Raw genomic sequence first — 20050 nt, 5'->3', positions numbered from 1 at the left:
GAGTAATGCTTCAAAAGTGGCCAAATAATTATCAACTTCATTCAACAAAACTTTATATAACAGAACAAAACAGAGTACTAGATTTAATCTCTGTTAAATCAAACTTCATTAGTTGGGAAGTTTTTGCTGCCAATAACAGATAAAACCAGAGTTGAGTTCTTGCAAAATAAATTGAATATGTGCCTTGATGCTTCCTGCGCCCAAAATTGATAATATCATAGCCAACTATCCAATCAGAAAAAACCCGAAGGAATTGGCTAACAAAAATGTCAATGTCACAATATATCAATATAAGTATCAAATGAAGATTAAGAAACATAGAAGAGCAGTTATATTCCATCGAATCTATGAAAAAACAAGAATTGAGAATAAAAATGTACATACAAAAGTTAAATTGATATAATAGATATTAACAATTGTTAAAAGTGACCTATTCTTTCATATGGTGTGGATGGCATCCAACTTATACAAATAACAAATAAGTCTCGGGTGCGAAGCCCTCCCCATTTTTCTCTGACCTCGGCTAATAAAGATAGTTGTTTGTAACATGCATTTCAGAACCCAAAAACAGATTGAGTGAGTTTTAAAATGAGAATATCTCATGATCTTCTGCAAAATGGCTCTAAGTCCTACAGTACAAAACTTTCAAAGACAACTTGATGATCAAGCTACATGTTCGGTTTTAAATTGTTAAATTTGGTGTATAATAAAGTATCAGAATATAGACAGACAGACAGACCACTTAGTTAGATCACAAATTTGGAGACCAAATCAGCTCTCTCTCTCATTCTCTTGTCTTTTAAAATTCTCTATCAAGAGTCTCTTCAGAGATTCCAAAGGCATTGCCAGATTCATCATAATCATCATTGTTGTTGTTATCATGATTATCAATTTCATCATCATCAGATGGACAGGTTGAGCATGTATGCTTTGCATTAGCAGGACCAAATAGCAACTCAAGGCAAAAGGCAGGACCACATATTGATCTTCCTTTGCTTCCAACTTTATCCAACTCTCGAACACCCAACTGTTACAGTTTAAGCATATGTTATACACTTATATATTTACATATACAGAAGTAAAATGAATTTGTACTATGTAAGGTGAGAATAATAGGGAATTATATATAAAATAGTTCTAACAGCACCTGTAGAAGGCTGTTCCTAATGAAAGCTGTATTGAAGCAAACATAGAAGAGACGCCCTCCATTCATTTTTTGATTAAATATAACACGCACATCTCCTGTAACCTGTCTCATCATTAAACATTTCTTCTACAATAATTAGTGCTCTATAGTATAAAATGGAATAGGTCATTCATTTTTTGGTGCACTTACTTGCACAGGTTTTAGTAGATAACATTCAAGGCAGGCCTTTTGGTACAGCACAGGACTCTCAGTATCCATTTGGACAACTTGAGGAGGCTTTTGGTCCAGAACTAGATCTGGATGATCTTCTTGTTGCGGCTTCTCTTCTTCATCACTTCCAATGAAATTGAGGAAATACCTAAGGCTGTCAGTCCTTTGGTATCCTTTCCTTATTTGTCTGCAGCAGCTCCTAGCAACTTCTACTGATGGACGGTACAGCTGACCAGCTACCTAAACATATTACATGTTTTGGATGTAAATTATTAAAGCTAGTGAAATGAGATTTCTGGATACCAAAAGTGAAAGACAAAACCTCTTGCAACTCTGATACAACAAAGTACACTGAGTCCATGTTGAGTGTGTCGTAGAGTCGAATTCGGCGCAATTCTCTGCTACATGGCTGAGGTAAGCTCACAACTGGAGGTCCATTTCCAACCCCTTTTGGAAATGACAGTGCATTTGACCAATAACTCACATAACGACGCTGGCTTGGTATTGAGACCTGTTCAACCGATACAAATTCATGTTCTGTTATATATCTTTCTTAGTTGCATTACTTTAGTTATGTTTGAAGTAACACTACTATGTTAAGTACTTACTCCTTCATTGTTTGTTGTTCTTTTATGAGCATAAAGTTGAAGAGCATCCTCTGCAGACATCCCACTGTAAACTAGGTAGGAACATACCATTAGGCCTGTTCTACCTTTGCCTGCCTGAAAATGGATTACAATATAAAGTTTGGGAACAATTGAAGACTACAGAGAAAATTAGCCAGGCATATATAAATATATACCATGCAGTGTATAACAGCAATGTTTTTGGGGTCAGATGAAAGCCAAGAAGACACATTTTCACAGAAAAGCTTGATCATTTCAAGCTGAGGAACATGGTTATCATCGAAAGGAAATGCCTCTACACGGCCATGAAAGTGAGATGGATCATAGTTTTCTTCTATACAAAGGTTGTAGATCTGTCAAATAGCATCAGAATAAGATTTTATGTACCATGAAAAGATTAGAAAAACAAAGGATTTGTGCTAGAAAATGTGATGGTGGACCTTGTAATGTTCATAATGTCTCATGTCAAGAACAGACTTGACTTGCCAAAGGGGATTGCGAAACATGGCTCTCATGCGTTCTGCAGGAAAGGACATGGCCAGTAGACGATCTGTAATGTAAGACATGTCAAGATCATAGCCCTCAACGAGCATCCTCCTTCGTTGTCGCGATACCAAGTTGCGAATATAAAGGCTTTTGCTGAGATAATTGATGACATGATGTTGTAAGCCTAGATCTTCCTTCAAAATTGCCTCTTGCTTGGAAAAGTTTAATCCCATTTGATCCAAACCACAAGCTAATTAAAAACCTGTTGGAAGATTAAGTACATTTTTGACGGCTGGTTCTTATCCAATCATGGAGCCTGATTCTTAGTGCAAGAGATCAATGGAATATGATATTAAGACCATGATATGAAATTTTTGAGGGCACAAGCTACAGCAGCAAACTTGACCAAAATTTTATATGATGATCATCTTTAAATCACTTGTTTGGAGCAGCTTGAGCTTTTCTGCGCATTCCTTCTCTTTTTTCATATAATTAAATACATCATTAGACATCTGCAGCAGATTGACACCATTCGCAAAATAAATAATCATGCCTCATGCCCATGTTTTACATGAAAAATGAAATAAAAACACAAAACATAACAACTATTTCTTGCTTTTGTAATTATGTTGATGATGAAAAACTCAAAATCCTTCTAAAAGAAATATCATAATACGCAATTTAATTCGTTTTCTTTCCTTTTTCTCTTTCAACCAAACAAATAATAATCATGGCTTAGAAAATATGTACCTGATAAAATGGAGGTGGGAGAGTTCACATGTGAAAGAACAATCCCCAATATAAAAATTGGGGAAATCATAAAACCTAGATAGAGATTTAGTTATGATTTCAGGTGGATTGATATGTTTTATTTTTTTTTTCAATTTTCTTGGATTGAATGAGAAAATCTGAGGTTAAATCGGATGTAAAAAAATGTGTTCCAGATTAGGTATTTTGGGAGACATATATGGCTAGAATTTAGAGGCAACGCTAATGGTATTTAGGTACATCTAGTTTGGAAGGCAGTTAAATTTGGCGGGAGTCTATGACTTGTCTTCGTGTAACTGAAATTCTAATTTTCGGCTCTTATTTTTTTTTTTTTATTCTTTTTTGAAGAGAAGAATTCTCTATTCACAAAATCAATTTCGTCTTATTTGAATTATTCTTTTTTTATAAGCGTTTTATTAGAAATTTGGAATTATATTTAATGTCACATTTTCAAGTGTGCACCAAAACAAACTTCAAAATCAAATTTGCCATCCTATTATATGTACACTTTTTAATATAAAGTTAATAACTTTTTAAGCTTGATAACTTACAAATAGGTTACCATCTTATATATATTTTTGGTATATAAATAAGTTATAATTTTATTTTTTAGATGTATAATATAGTTGCAGGGATATCCCACAGATAAGAATTCAAATAGTGTTATTGCACACACGTATAAATATTAAAATAAACACGTGTGTAATAAGCTAATTAATTTTAATTTCGGCATCATAAATTATCCAAAATTTACTAGAAATATTATATAACTACATTATATACAATTATATTAATAAAATGGAGTTACATCTTATTAATGTAAAAAATAAAATAATAAAAGTGACTATAGATAGTGAGTGATTTAAGTCACTAGCCAACAATTTTTCCGAGTGGGATATATGCTAATAATTGTTTGTTAAAAAAAGAGTAGAAAATAATGCATTCCCTGCAGGTGGTACGGTGGTGGCGTGTTGGGGCTTCCGAAGAACACCCATTAGCTTCTTCCGCGTATGAGTCTTTTAAAGAAATGAGATCTGAGGGCCTTTTACATGTGTGTATTTTTTTTAATACACATTTTAGAATGAATAGCTCCTGGCCAGTTTTAAATTGCTTTGTGAAACCGTTGAATTTTCCTTTCTGGGTATTGATTAGATTATCAAAATGATTATTTTAGTGTCTTGTAGGAGGACAGATTATGGCTCTATTTTGAGAGGAATTGGTGGAATGATCACATCAGAAACCAAAATTTGCAAACTAACCTTTTTTTTCACATATTCAAATTTTAAAAAGTGAAGATTAGACATTTAATTAACATTTAAACAAAAAACTAGCTAACAAAAAAATAATTAAGAAAAAAACCCTAGAGGAAGACCCAACCTCTCTTAATGTATCCTTCTCTCTCCCCACTTTCTCTTCAACTCCATCTCAACTATCTTTTTCAATGGACATTTTTTTTGGGCTCTTAAGATATCACTCATCTTCGCCTCTACACTTATAAATTTCAGCCAAAATTTACTAAAAATAAAAATAAGAAACCATTAAAGAAGGGAGATTTCCATTCAATTATTGTAAAGATTAGTAATCATTAATCAACTTCAAACTCATATTTAATTATTGGGCATTCATTGTATTGGATTATATAACTATCCTAAGCATAAATTTTAAAAAAATTGCAAAAAAAATGAAAATTTGGTGTGAAAATCGGTAATTGAGGTTGAAGACGACCTGCAAATAAGCAATCCTATGCGACCCAACAAGGTCGTTTAGTGTAATTTTCCATTGCTGAAAATTACACTAAGCAACCTTGTGGGTCGCAGAGGGTCGCACATGGTCGCTTAGTGCAATTTTAAGACGAAACGTACCAAATGACCCTGTTTAATTCATTGGTTCCCTTAAGGTTGCTTGGTGTATTTAAAGTGAACTTGAATGATAACAACACTTGAAAATGGTTTGGAAGTGGTTGCAACAATGACTTTTTGGTTGATGTGAGTATTATTATTAAATGTAATTGTACTAAGCGATCCTAAAATTATATTAAAAAACCATGAGGGTTGCTTAGAATATTATTAGCAGCCCTGAATTTATACGAAGCGGCCTTGAAATTACACTAAATGACCCTAAAGGACCCTGAGGGCCACTTAGAATAATATAAGTAATCCTGAATTTGTACTAAACGACCCTAAAATTACACTCAACGATCCCAAAAGACCCTGAGGGTCACTTAGAATAATATATTAGCAATCCCAAATTTGTACTAATCAACTCAGAAATTACACTAAAAGACCTTGAAGGCCGCTTAGAATAATATTAGCAACCCTGAATTTGCACTAAGCGACCCTGATGAAATTACACTAAAAGACCTTGAGGGTCGCTTAGAATAATATTAGTACATTGAATTTGCACTGAGTGACCCTAAAATTACACTAAAAGACCCTGAGGGTCGCTTAGAAAAATATTAGCACCCTGAATTTGCACTAAGCGACTCTAAAATTAAACTAAGCGACCCTCAAAGACCCTGAGGGTCCCTTAGAATAATATTAACAATCCTGAATTTGCACTAAGCGACCATGAAATTACACTAAACGAGCCTAATAGATCTTGAAGGTCGCTTGAAATAATATTAGCGCCTTGAAATTGCACTAGTCAATCATGAAATTGCACTGAACAACCTTAAAAGACCCTGAGGGTCGCTTAGAATAATATTAACAACTATGAATTTGCACTAAGAGACATTGAAATTATGCTAAGCCACCCTAAAAGACCATGTGTGTCGCTTAGAATAATCTAATTAAATGATGAAATCACTTATATAATATAATTTAATGATGAAATTGGACCTATATATATTGTAATTTATTGGTGAAATATCTCATATAATGTAACTAAATAGTCAAATTATTAATAAAATGACTTATATAATGTAATTGAAGAATGAAGTCTTTTATATAGTGTAATTAATCCTGAATTTGTACTAAACGACCCTAAAATTACACTCAACGATCCCAAAAGACCCTGAGGGTCACTTAGAATAATATATTAGCAATCCCAAATTTGTACTAATCAACTCAGAAATTACACTAAAAGACCTTGAAGGCCGCTTAGAATAATATTAGCAACCCTGAATTTGCACTAAGCGACCCTGATGAAATTACACTAAAAGACCCTGAGGGTCACTTAGAATAATATTAGTACATTGAATTTGCACTGAGTGACCCTAAAATTACACTAAAAGACCCTGAGGGTCGCTTAGAAAAATATTAGCACCCTGAATTTGCACTAAGCGACTCTAAAATTAAACTAAGCGACCCTCAAAGACCCTGAGGGTCCCTTAGAATAATATTAACAACCCTGAATTTGCACTAAGCGACCATGAAATTACACTAAACGAGCCTAATAGATCTTGAAGGTCGCTTGAAATAATATTAGCGCCTTGAAATTGCACTAGTCAATCATGAAATTGCACTGAACAACCTTAAAAGACCCTGAGGGTCGCTTAGAATAATATTAACAACTATGAATTTGCACTAAGAGACATTGAAATTATGCTAAGCCACCCTAAAAGACCATGTGTGTCGCTTAGAATAATCTAATTAAATGATGAAATCACTTATATAATATAATTTAATGATGAAATTGGACCTATATATATTGTAATTTATTGGTGAAATATCTCATATAATGTAACTAAATAGTCAAATTATTAATAAAATGACTTATATAATGTAATTGAAGAATGAAGTCTTTTATATAGTGTAATTAAATGGTTAAATTATTAATTAAATGACTTATACGATGTAATCAAATGATGAAATAACTCATATAGTGTAATTAAATACTCAAATTATTAATAAAATGACTTATATAATGCGATTCAATAATAAAATTACTCATAGGTTAATTTAAGAGTTTATACATTTTTAGACCCTGTGTTTTGTCTCATTACCTGTTTGGACTCTGTATTTTGACAAATTACTTTTTAGACCCTATATTTTCTAAAATAGTTCAAATAGACCCTTAAACCCGATTTTGATAAAAGTTTTTTTTAACTAAAATCACAAATAATTCATCAAACTAACAACTCAGAACAAAAATACAGTCATTCTACCAAAGAACTGTGTTGTTATACTCAATTTTTTGTTAATCAAAATCAGGTTTAGGGGCCTATTTGAACCATTTTATAAAACACAAAGTCCAAAAAATAATTTGTCAAAACACAGGGTCTAAACAGATAATAAGGCAAAACACAGGGTCTAAAAATGTATACACCCTTAATTTAATAGTCAAATTATTAATTATTGAACTTCTATAATATAATTGAATGATGAAATCTCTTATATAGTGTTATTACATGGTTAAATTGTTAATTAAATGATATGTATAATGCAATTCAATGATGAAATCACTCTAATTAAGTGGTCAAATTATTAATAAAAATACTTGTATAATGCAATTCAATGATTAAATCATATCATGTCTTATTAAATCAATACGGCCGCATAGGGTTGTATAGGATCACATGTATGGTCGCATAGGGTTGCATATGTATTTGTGCCTTTCTATTAAATATTTTAGTAATTGATGAAACTTGATATTGTTATCAACCAAAAAGCAATTGTTATAACTAGTACCAAACTATTCCCAAATACAGTTATCTACAAATTTCACTCATCATTATAGTCCATGCAAATAAATGTGTAATTCATACATGTCACAAAGTTAAATACTTTAATTAACATGTATAAAATAAAAATACCATATCAAATAGCTTATAATCACTTTAAAACCATTCAAGTACATTTTAAAACACACAAAGCGACCATTGGTGACCTCATAAATCAAACATGGTCACTCAGTGCAATTGGGCATCACCAAAAATTTCACTAAGCATCTCAAATGGGTCGCACAAGGTCGCTTATTTATAGGTAGTCTTCAACCTCGAGTTAAAATTGTTTTCATACAAGAATTTCATTTTTTGGCTGAAAAAATTGAAATTTATGCTAAATATAGTTATATAATTGTAAACGATGAATACCAACATGAGATTCAAGTCAATTACTAGCCTTTATCTTGTTGGATGAAAATTAGTTCTTCCTTTTTAATTCTTGATTTTCTTAGGTAATGTTGAATGAAATTTATAATTGTAGATGGAGAGTGAGTGAAATCTTAAATGTCCAACAAAAATAAGAAAATGTGAACACTCATTAAAGTATAGAAGTGAAATGGAGATGATAGAGAGTAAAGAGAAGTTGAGAAGAGGTGTAGGAAGTTCAAGAGAGCTGGAGCAAAAGTATTTATCTCTCCTAGGATTTCTTTTTTCTTTTCAATCTATTTCAATAGAAACATAAAAAAAAAGATTAAGTTAATGTTATTTAAGTTTCATTAAGTTAATTTAAAAAGATGGTCATTTTGAAAATAAAAATATTTGAAAAGTTATTTTGCTAAATACTAGTTTTCATAAAATGTCTATTTTTACTCCTATTTTGAACCTCTCTCTTTCCATTTTTTTGTTGTTCTTTGCTCTATATATGGGTTATTTTTTAGGAAGGAATGATGATAAATGCACTGGGTTCTGAGCAGTTTTCTTACTGCGTTAATTGATGGACATCCAGCCTAGAAAGCTTTATCTAATCACGTATATCCTTTTAAAAGGACGAACTTCGGTTCATTTTCGTGTTGTTTTATGCACTGTATTGTTCACTCACTGATCTTTCAGCTGAATTCTTAAGATGTTCATAGCATGTATGATAGTGATCTTGCCCTGTGATGGAAATACTCATTGTTGGAAACAAATTCTCCTTAGTTTTTCATCATTGCCCTTTACATCTTTGCTGCCTCATCACCACCACCACCACAACCATCTTTATCACTTTCTCGCTTTCTTTCTTTCTTTACTTCTCTGGGCTTTGATGAAAAATATGTGGTTAACATTGTTGATTATCTAATATAGCTATGAGATGTGGGGGGCTTATTTCTAATATTACATTGGTTACATTTAATGGGTTGCTCTTGTTGCTTCTATAATGTCTTTTTGTTAAATCATTGGTTGGTCACATCTATTACTTCATACCTTATCCTTAGATCATGTCTGACTTTTTATGATGACATTTTGTCATTTCCAGTAGTTTACATATTCACTAAAATAGTTTATTTCTGATTGTTTGTATTGCAAATATAATTGTGTCTGTTGGAACTTATATATATATATATATGAATTGTTAAAAAATATATATATATATATATACTTTATTGAATAGCTAGAGGAAGAATCCCACGTTGCTTTGAAATACTTATTTGTAAATGTATATATATAGTAGACTTGAGCTTTGGGGTTGTGCCCCAAGGGTACCCACTTTTGTGGAAGAGGGAGGAGTTACACAATATTAGTATTATCTATAGTATCCCTCCAATATTGATAGAATTGTAGACCAATAATAATATCTCATATAAATAGTAAATATATATACTATATTTATAAATTGAAGTTACATAATTGGTTTATGTGTGATTTAAAAGATTAAATACATGATTATGTGATAAGCATGGTTATATGAATATGTGAAATACAAGTTTATGAGTATTAATATGCATGTGGGCCCTGTTTAGCTTATATGAGCATATTTGTAATTTTGGCCCCGTTGTGGGCATAAATGTTATTATTTGTGGTAAATTGTTGAGACCACATTATTATGTGGATATATTTGCAGCATATGACTCGAGACGGTCCTAGTGAGCTGATTAGTACTCAAAAGTATCATTTTATTAGTCTTAAAGTTTAAAATTAATTAAGTTTTAATTAATATTTTCATGGATTTATTGTCATATATTTTATATTTGAAAATATTAATTTTAATTTAATTTGTGTTTAATCTTCAGGAAATAAAATATATTTTGACACGAAGAAAAAGAAAGAAGAAAGAAAGAATTAAAATTGAAGAAATCATGAAAAACATGACATTTTTGAAGATGAAATGGCCTAAATAAGCCTAGGCCAAGCCCAGGCCGAGCTCAGGCCCAAAGCCTTCAGCTATCAGCACCTGACGGAGCCGAGCCGAGCCGAGCCGCACAGCCAGCTGAGCCAGAGCCGCTTGAAGCCTCTTGACATGCGCCTGCCACACTTGCCATGTCTCCTTGCTGAGCCAACCAAGAGACCCCAGCTGTCCCACTCGCCTGGTAGCTGTCTCCCACGCGCCTGCCATGCCGCCTGCCGAGCCAACCAGCTGCTGCCACGTCGCCCAGCTGTCCCCCACGGTCCAACACTACTTGCCCCACTTCCATCAGTTTTTGTAGCCACGTTCCCACTATTTTGTACACGATTTTACACATTTTGGGTCCTATTTCCACTATAAATAGAGAGCCAAATGTAGGAAAAAAAGGAGGAGATTGTGGAATTAAGTGTGGAGAGTATAGTTAGAGTGAAAAATATTATTTTTCCTATTTTTCTTTCATTTCTTTTACATTTCTTTGAGTGAAAACAATGTCTATTTTAGGCTAAATTCTCTTGTGGAAATGTTAGAGTAAAATTCATGTTTCACATTATATTTTTAATATATTGATTCTTTATTTTGTTCTTGATTTCTATATATTTGTTACAATTAAATTTATTTTCTTCTAATTTTTATTCTGAATTTATTAGTGTCTTTTACATAAGTCTAGTCTTGCTCTTCTTATGTAATTTAGGCTCTTGATTTAATTTAGGATATTTGTTATATTATATGCTTTTTACTGCATTCTGCCATTGGTATTTTGTTGTTCTAAGGTATATAATATGATATGTTTTTAAAATTAGAAGTTAGTATAATTTAATTAAGAACATATTTTAAGGTGATCTTTATTATATATATTTTCCAACTATAATTAATGGTGTAGAATTATAGTTGAGGAGAATGAATCAATTTTATTAAAATATATATATGTTTGCATGAATGAAACTTATGCCTTCTATATTTTCTTTCTGATTCTAATTTCTCAATTTTGTTTATTTAGTGTTTAAGAAAATATATTCTTTTTCCAAGTTACATTATTTCAAAGTTTATTATTTCTAATTTACTAATCTTTCTTTTTACTTGTATTGTACCTCTCTGTGGATACGACATAACTCGATTACTACTGCGACCGCTTAGGAGTTTATTGGGCGATATCATGAGCAGTTTGATGAAATAGTCACGGTGGGGATTTACACCCGGCTCGGTGGAGCCTGGGGGTATTCTTGGGAACTTAGAAAATATATTGAGGATTATTAGATATTGGGTAAAGAATTGGTGATTAGTTGGATGATGAGATTTAAGTGGTAAATATTAGGAATACTTGACGAATTAGTGATAATTGGGAACAAAAGACAATTATACCCCTAGATTAAGTTAAAGGTTAGTTTTATTTTGGGAGGGTAAAATGGTCATTTCCTAAGACTAAGGGTATACTCAACCTTTTTCATTAGGACAAAACAGAGAAGGTTGGAGAATAGTCTAAGGAAAGAAAGAAGGAAAAACTCTCAGCTCACTTCCCCTCTTTCACCCTCACGATTTCTCTTATCTCTCTTCCCCTTGGTGTTTAATTATTGGGTTGTTGAAAGTGGCTTGAGGCTTGGAGTTTTAGACAGAAAGTTAAGGAGGTTTAAGATGGAATTGGAGCTGGAATTCAAAAGAAAATTTAGATAATTGGGCTGGATTGGTGTGAAAGTCTCTACTGAAAGTTGGGTCTCCAATTGAGGTAAGAACATTGCTTTAAATTTCTTAGTTGGTTGAATAGTTTAGGTTGAATTTTGAGTTCTTGAGTATGGGTTTAGTGATGAATTTGGCTAAGCTTGTGAGGGGATAAGATCTGCTGAATTTGATTAGGATCAAAGTAGGTGATTAATTCCTAAGTTTGTGGCTTGTATGGTGATTAAATTGGGAAGGTTTTGAGGGAGAATTCTGGGCTGAGTTTGAGTGTTCTTGGCTGGGAAAAGGAGGAGAAAACCCAGGTTTTCTCTGGGTTCGCAGGGCGTGCCGCGACGCGTGTGGCCCTTCTGGCCTAGGGAGCTCTCTGACTTGGGGGTGCGCCGCGACTTGCTTGGCCAAGTCGCGACCCGCCTCCCCTTTGGCTTGAGAGCTTGCTCTCTAACTTGGGGCAAGTTGCGACCCGCCTGGGAAGTTTGGTCTTGGAAATGTTTTAAGAGTTGTTAGGGCTCGGGGGTTCGAACCTAGGGGCTCGGGGCAATTTCTACTACCCGGTTTAGTAGAAATTGAGGTCTCGGAGGTTAGTTTTGTTCCCTAGGTATTTTATTTCTGATTGAAAGTTAATGGAAGTCAATGGCCCTTGTGACTAGGTTTATCGCCAAGGCTCGAGGCTAGGGATTGTGCTCGGAACCATTTCACTTTCTCCGCTTGGAATCAAATGTAAGAAAACTGCACCCGTTTGTGTGGCTATGTTGGGACTAAGGGTTCCCTATATTTGTATACAATACTGTATGATTGTGTTATGCCATGTGAGCATGAAATAAACAACCTAAGAGTGCCGGAATTGATATTTGTGCACATGACGCAGTTCAGCCACTAGTAGTTGAGGTTAACTATATAATCACTGAGCTTGCCCTAAGTGAGATGGAGTCAGCGGGATAAACAGATGGTGCGACCTAAGGGCGCCGACCCTGGATATTGCATGATATGTTTTTTTAGTTGTTAATCTGATGATTACAACATGTTGATTACCTGAATGATAGGTTATTGATTCGTTGATTGATATCACTGTTTATGTGAATGCTATGGTCTACTGAATATTTGGTTAATGTTTTGTGAGTTATTGGATTAGTGTTATTGGTTATGCTCTGTATTATGGTTTTCTTGTTGGGTCTTGGCTCACGGATGCTGCGTGGTGCAGGTAAAGGCAAGGGTAAGCTAGACCAATCCTGAATTGGAGAGCTCTGGGGGCGGAATGTACATAGTCGGCTGTTCGGCCGCCACGACCGAGGGATGATACATGGATAGAAGGACCTAAAATGCCTATTTTGCCATTAGAGTGGTGTGTGGTTGTACATAACCTTTGAAATTTTGTAAACTGTTCTTTAACCCTGATTTTGGGATCCCGTGCATCAAACGTTTATTTAAATGAAATTGATCTTTTATGACCAAAATCTTTTAACCCTAATTCGACTATGGTTTTAGTGTCACATTTTTAACTAAATGACTTGATTAGCAAGTCTTACACCTTTATAAACACACAGTGTAACGGTCTTGGTTATCAAAGACGTTACATTCACTGTTTAAAAAAAAAATATATATATATATATATAATAGAATGAATTATAGTTCTATAGTATATATAAATATTTATATCAATAATCTATAGTATATATATATAAATTACAATAATATTTAAAATCTATAGTATATATAAATAGTTCTATAATGCATATATGACATAAACACAAAATTGATATAGATATGTATATTTACATGGCTACATGACATATATATATAAATTACAATAATATTTAAAAAGACACTAATAATAGAAATAAAATAAGAATATAAAAAGTCATAGTCTAGACAATAATATATATGCATAAACTATTTTTAGTTTCTAATGTATCTCGCAATGTCCTTTGGTGAATTTGTGGAAGAAAAATAACTCTAATCATTTAATAAAAAACAAACTATCACACAAATTTATAAGATGAAAAAAATGATATGTATGCCTTTATTATTTTTAAGTAAATATTATTTAATTATTTAAATTATCATAAAATATCTTAAAAATATCATATTTTAATTAATTAATTAATTATTTTTTGTTTAAGTTTATGTTTCTTCTAGTTTTTGAATTTGGCAGTGACAACAAGACATTATAAATTATATGTTTAATATAATATTAAAATTATACGCAAATTTTAAATTTAAGTTTCTAGCTAGTTGATAGTAGATATATTATATTGTATATTTAATATGATATTATTTTAATACGTGAAATTTAAGTTTAATTAAATTTTATTCAAGTTATAAAATGTTTTATTATTTTTAAATAATTATCATTGTAAAATGTATAAAAAATATCTTATTTTAATTTGTTTAATTATTTAATTTTATCTAAGTTTAAGTCATGTTTACAATCTATAGTTAAATATAAAAATATTCTGTTAATATAAGAATATTCCGTTAAAGTTAATGAAAAAAAATAAAAAACTGTTAAAACAAAAAATTTCTGTTATCTACATATTTTTTATACAAAAGAGATGATAATATAGAATATATTTTTTTAGTGTTGTGGTTGGATGGAAAAAAAAATATAATACAATAATTACTAATTTTTGTGGTGGTTCGACTCAATTTTTGTACTATAAGTTGGAGTTAATCTTAATTTTTGTAATTTTATTTTGTTAGTAGTTATACTTTAAAATTTGAATAATATATCTTAACCCACCTAATTTTTTTTTTCTTTGTCCCAGAATTCATACATTAACTTTAGCAAGTTTCTCACTAGAATTGATTTATAAAATCTCATGAACAAACAAGCGCCTTTTTATTTTCAATCAGAGCTTAGCTAGTTTTAACAATTTTTAAGTCATTCATTTCAACTTAGTGCTGTTATTTTCCTTCTACACTTAAACAACTCATGAAATGATAAGAGATTTTCATGATTGCTACTTTTTCTTTTTTTAAAATTCAAATTACATTTATTAGCTATACAATCCAATTTTGACAAAATTGATGATAATAGTAACTTTTCAAATAATTGAGAACTAAACAAAACAAAATACTAAAAAAAGTTGATAGTTAGAGGAAGCAAGCAGGACATTCCCGGCAGCAGCATCGGTTGTCATTTTATTTGCAAAACGACAAGATTAAGAGCCAACCCACTACCGATGCATTGTCGTTTACTAATCAAATAAGAGAGAAAAAAGAAATAAAATACAAATCAGTGATGTTGCACAAGAAGACACTAACGTTATCCCCTCCTTCACTCAAAACCATATTTAATGTCTCATCTCGCACCAATAAACAATTTACCTTAGAATTTGAAATGTCAATAATACCCCTCCACTCCACACCATTTACTATTAACAACCAAAAACAAAGACTCAATTTGTTTTTCTCTTTTACATGATCGAACACCAATAATTCATGGTGAGCAAGAATTAGATTACCTCGACATAGCTAGAAAGAAAGAAAGACAGAAAAAACTTTATTAAACAAGCATGATTTTTTGAGTACTCGAACTAAGGGAAAAAAATTATTTTGATTGATTTTGGTTTTGGTTTAGGTTTGATTATTCTAGATGATCGTGGGGTTTGAGTGACATGAACATGGCAGCGTACTGCATGAGTCGACGCTCAGTGCTTCCACTTTCATGGGAGACAGCAGGAATCACAGGACCTCTGGTCCTCAACCTGTAACGACGCCATGCGAGCTGTATATTTACAGCTGCCCATGTTCGCCAATTGGAAGAGTAGTATCTGGCCGTTCGTTTAAGTCTCTGGTTGGCGAATTTGTAGCGGAAGTGGTCTGTGATGTACTTGAGATCTTCCGAGTTTAGGCCGAACGCCTCGGTCGATTCGATGCATGTGAATGTGGCTGATGAGGCCGGTAGACGGTCCACGAAAGGCCTGCGGAGGCACCACGAGAGTAGCTCGTCCCCCAGGAACCCACCTGGCTCAAGCACGCTCGTGGCTACCAACCCTTTGCTGAGGTTTTGGGTACGTTTTATGCGTCCCCGGACCAGGAATATCATTCTTGGCACAGGGTCCCCTTCTCTTATTATCTGTTTTGTAGTCCCAAAAACAAAGTTGGATTTAGGTATTTGCAAGATAGAGTAACCGGTGAAGTATAATGTTACTGATAATTTTTTACAAAATGTTTTCTAGACGAATGTTGTTACCGGGCACCACCAACATCTAAATATATGATAAACTACAATTGGTACAACTTATTTTATTTTCAATTATACTTTTGTCGTATCGTGTTATATTGAGCACTTAAGGTAAGTGTTTTTCTTAAGAACAGAGAAGAAATATATGTTTTCGAACCTTTTCATCTTTGGTGAACACCAGAGGTCTAACTCGATCACATATGTTGTCAAGAATAAGATCATCCAAGTTATGAAACAGAGGAACCTAGAAAAAAGAGGGGATCGATATTAATTAAGAGTGTTATTTTCCATGAGTTTATGATAAATTTGTTGAGATATTTACGTACCTTTTTAATGAGATCAAGACAAAGATAACGCTTGATGTCTCTCCGGAGACCTTCTGGTAAATCTTTGAGCAATTCCATAGCATCTTCTCCTCCTAAGGCTGCCCATCTTTGGCGTTCGAAACGCCGAACTCTTTGTCTCAGACGAGATGGCAACTGTCTTCTCTTCATCCACCATTCCATGTCTCGACATCTTAACTGCATTTTTCTCTTCTTTGCCATAACAGCATGCAAAAACACCTTTTTCATACATAGAAAATTCTAAGTCAATCTCATATTTTTCATCCCAAAAAGAAAAAAAAAGTTAGAAAAAGGTTACCAACTATTTACCTGGATGTTTCCTATCAGTAATGTGAAAAGGAGTAATCCAGATAGAACAATGCATATGCTGAAAATCACTTCCAGCCAGTTACTTGTGGGTTCAAGATCATTCCCAAAGGTACTGAATATGATAGGAAACATTAAACTTTATTAGATTCAAAGCAAAACACCATTAGAGAAGCCCCAAAGGATTTATAGTAGTATACCTAAGAGTCATTAAGCCCCAGAAGATGGGATATAGAATCTTAACGGCTACTGAGTTACTAGATATGACTGGAAGTGCCCACTGATAAATTCCATAGTTGAATGTCCCATTGACATCCAAACAAAGTGGCTTTCTAACAATGGTCGTCGAGTTACCGCCGCAAGGATTGCCTATTGTGCCAGCAGGCAGCAAAAATTGGTAACATATTTCTTCTCTGCAAGAAAAAGACAGGTTACAGTTGACATTTCGCTCACAATGTTGGCGGAGACACGAGGCCACGCGTTGTATTGCAAGGACATACCAACATCCTCCAGCAACCTGTATATGAAAAGATTTATAAACACAAGTAGTTCAAGTTATGAAGTTGGTCTTGAAAAATCTTATGTTTGTGGAGATAGATTAGTAGTTTACTAAACTTACGTGAGAGGCTATGAAGTAAGCAATAAGGTTGAGACCAAAACCCCACCAAATTGTCCCAAATATGTATCCCGTGACCTTTTGCATTCTTCTCATTAAACATATGCAGTGATAGACTTTAGGGAGGAATTGGAACAAAAACATCAGCAGAAGTATTGTCATTATGAGTTTAATCCTCTCTTCTCTTATCAGTTTTGGTAGTACTAACCAAAACACGGCCTGAAAATAAGAAAGAAAAGATTATTGTGAGCTAAACTTTGACAAACAACAGCCTAGTAATGGCAATTTACGAGTGCTAAGAACAAATTCACCTTTGAAATTATTTTTTAACTTTATATTATAAAGAGAAGGAATTCAAGCAAAGTGTTAGTAGAGAAGTTGTACTTTAAACATTATTGGAGCAAATCATGTGTTGACCTACTTGATCTAACCCAACCCTAGAGGGTAAAAACCTGACCCTTTTACTATGAGTTCATCGAATTATTAGACTCAAAAAGTCATTTGGCACCAAACTCGAACAAGTAACGATGAAAAACAGAACATGTGAGCAACTTACATGTAACATTCATACTCTTATTTGCATAATATAACTAAAAGCCATTGTCATTTATAACGGTAAGATTGCCAAAACTTTTTGTCCTTGGGTTGACTCTCTCACATGCAACTAAAAAATTAAACCAAAATAGCTACTATCGTATCATCATTCTGGCCACAGCTTGCTACCATGACTCATTTCCGTGTCACCCTACTTCTTGAAAAAGGCCAGAATTAATGTCCTTTTCCATCGTTGGACAACTATTATGATCACCTCAATGCTCACCTATCATGACGTTGAGACTCCTCTTAATAAGGTAAAAGAATTATTGTTACTTTTTTTTATTAACAAAGGTAAAAGGGAGAAAAAGTTATGCTACTTGTCAAATTTATGTTATAATTCAATTCAATTTTATTTTTTAATTTACCGCAACTACAAACACATGCAGAATAGGTAGATGAAGTGACATATAAAAAATATATTAAAATAAGAGAATGATGATAATATGTAATAATAATAATAATAAAAAATATATATGTATATGAATGAGTGCCACTTCTCTGTGGTAATCATTGAATGGGAGCAAGATTGTGTCAGTCAGTGTGGGTAATATCGTAATTGTGTTTTCATAATTGAAAGGAAACAGAGCTGAAATATGCAGTGATTGACTACTCTTTATTCTTTGATACCTGAGGAACAGGGAGTATAACGAAGGCATCGAACCAGAACCCCTTGAGAGACCTTACGTAGTGTGAGGCGATGGCACGTGGATCCCACACGAGTTTCCCACACCCAATCACGAGGGAGTCCCTCGACACGTAAGCCAGCCGGAACTGGAGCCAGAGGTGGCAGAGATGCACGGCGTCCAGACACGTGCGGAGCACAGTGACCACCGCAGCCAGCCCGCCGTCCATGTAGAGGCAAGGCGTTCCGCCACGCCCAATGGAGAGCGAGTAGAAGAAGAGCGGATCCACCGCCAGGGCCATCCCTCGCGCCATGAGGAACGCGCGGTTCCACCTCTGCACGCGCTTGCTGCGCGGGTCGACCACGCGGCCGAACGGCCCGGTTGGAAGTCGGCGTCGCTTGGCTTCGGCGGCGGCAGCGAGGAGGAGGTCGTTCTTGAGGTCGGTTCGGGATTGAATTGGGATCAAGGATGAACCGGCCGAGGCCTCCCACTGCGGCTGGTTGGCTCGGTCACAGCTGGTGGAGTGGAACGCCGGTAGCCCCACCTGAGTACAAGCGTAGCATTCCACCGTGTTGGAGTTTGGGTTGATGTATTCATCGGCGTCGCTATGTGAAGTTGACCCTCCTGAGCTCTGGCGCTGTATTCCAATCCACCTATACACAATATATAAAATCATAAACAACATTATTATTATATATACATAGATAGGCAATTAATATATAGGTACGTGTAGTAAAAACCATGCATGATATATTTATATATGTATGAACCTTGAGAGGGAGAAGTGGGAGAGAGGCATGTTAATTGAAGGTGAAGATGAGGAACAACCATGGAATAGAGAGAGAGAGACGAGTTTAAGTTGGAGAGAAATTGAAGAATAGAAGAGTAGAATAAATGAAGTAGAGTTATTTATAAGAGAGAGGGGTGGGGCATTTATTGATATAGAGGTAAGTACTATTATTAGAAGGGTGGTAACTACGAAAAAGGGTGTGGGAAGGAGGGAGGGGTTTAATTGTCAGGGCTGCACATGTATGTGCATATATATATATATATAGAGAGAGAGAGAGAGAGAGAGAGAGAGAATCATGAGATTGAAGAGCTAGAGAGAGCTGGTTGAGAACGTAAACGTCTCGTGGGAGAGGGGAATGTGGGACCCGATCAACCGCTGTCTGAGTTTGTCCGCTCGATCAGGCTCAGCCCTAATAATATGAGGACCACTAGTCTCTGATCGAGTGACGAATGAGCACTCCGGACGGGACCACTACTGTACCCCCAGCTTCTTCAATTTATTTATGTGTAATTGTATATAATCTTAACTAGTTTATCGTTTAGCTAGTAATTCCTGTTTTTTTGTTTTCAAAGCTAATGTAACTTTTCTGAGGTGGCCAAAAGTTTTTAGGGGTGATCTTACGTACAGTAGTTCCAACTTTCCATTAATACTGTGTCTATTATACCAGCCAAGGTATATATATATATATATTATGTAT

General features: G+C 34.1%; 2 protein-coding genes and 1 non-coding gene across 3 annotated transcripts; 1 reads left to right on the top strand and 2 right to left on the bottom strand.

The window, feature by feature from the left end:
- Positions 1 to 436: 436 nt before the first annotated feature.
- Positions 437 to 3793, bottom strand: LOC133816077 (phosphatidylinositol 3,4,5-trisphosphate 3-phosphatase and protein-tyrosine-phosphatase PTEN1). The gene is made up of 8 exons (XM_062248756.1): positions 3220 to 3793; positions 2424 to 2981; positions 2160 to 2336; positions 1966 to 2079; positions 1680 to 1868; positions 1337 to 1597; positions 1148 to 1249; positions 437 to 1027 (listed from the first exon to the last, which is right to left on the bottom strand). Exons 2-8 carry the CDS (start codon positions 2700 to 2702, stop codon positions 800 to 802), a joined length of 1350 nt encoding a protein of 449 aa, XP_062104740.1. The 5' UTR covers positions 2703 to 2981; positions 3220 to 3793; the 3' UTR covers positions 437 to 799.
- Positions 3794 to 8780: 4987 nt separating this feature from the next.
- On the top strand, positions 8781 to 8868 carry LOC133820393 (small nucleolar RNA snoR118). Its single transcript, XR_009886805.1, has one exon. It is a non-coding gene; the product is annotated as a small nucleolar RNA snoR118 (small nucleolar RNA).
- A 6364-nt stretch (positions 8869 to 15232) lies between these two features.
- On the bottom strand, positions 15233 to 19562 carry LOC133817929 (cyclic nucleotide-gated ion channel 2). The gene is made up of 8 exons (XM_062250581.1): positions 19334 to 19562; positions 18568 to 19216; positions 17347 to 17562; positions 16928 to 17244; positions 16731 to 16842; positions 16404 to 16640; positions 16235 to 16321; positions 15233 to 15969 (listed from the first exon to the last, which is right to left on the bottom strand). Exons 1-8 carry the CDS (start codon positions 19360 to 19362, stop codon positions 15478 to 15480), a joined length of 2139 nt encoding a protein of 712 aa, XP_062106565.1. The 5' UTR covers positions 19363 to 19562; the 3' UTR covers positions 15233 to 15477.
- Between the last annotated feature and the right edge of the window lie 488 nt (positions 19563 to 20050).

This window comes from Humulus lupulus, chromosome 2, assembly GCF_963169125.1.
Source record: "Humulus lupulus chromosome 2, drHumLupu1.1, whole genome shotgun sequence".
Classification (NCBI taxonomy): domain Eukaryota; kingdom Viridiplantae; phylum Streptophyta; class Magnoliopsida; order Rosales; family Cannabaceae; genus Humulus; species Humulus lupulus.
The sequence above is the reverse complement of the archived record's forward strand: the minus strand, read 5'-3'. Positions and strand labels throughout refer to the sequence as shown.

Coding starts and splice junctions, on each gene's coding strand:
- LOC133816077 (XM_062248756.1), bottom strand. CDS start 2,702: ATGGGATTAAACTTTTCCAAGCAAGAGGCAATTTTGAAGGAAGATCTA. Junction 2,080..2,159: donor TTGCTGTTATACACTGCATG/GTATATATTTAT, acceptor ATCCATTTTCAG/GCAGGCAAAGGTAGAACAGG. Junction 1,598..1,679: donor TTGTATCAGAGTTGCAAGAG/GTTTTGTCTTTC, acceptor TAATATGTTTAG/GTAGCTGGTCAGCTGTACCG.
- LOC133817929 (XM_062250581.1), bottom strand. CDS start 19,362: ATGCCTCTCTCCCACTTCTCCCTCTCAAG. Junction 17,563..18,567: donor TTATACTCCCTGTTCCTCAG/GTATCAAAGAAT, acceptor TCTTATTTTCAG/GCCGTGTTTTGGTTAGTACT. Junction 16,843..16,927: donor TGGGGCTTAATGACTCTTAG/GTATACTACTAT, acceptor TATCATATTCAG/TACCTTTGGGAATGATCTTG.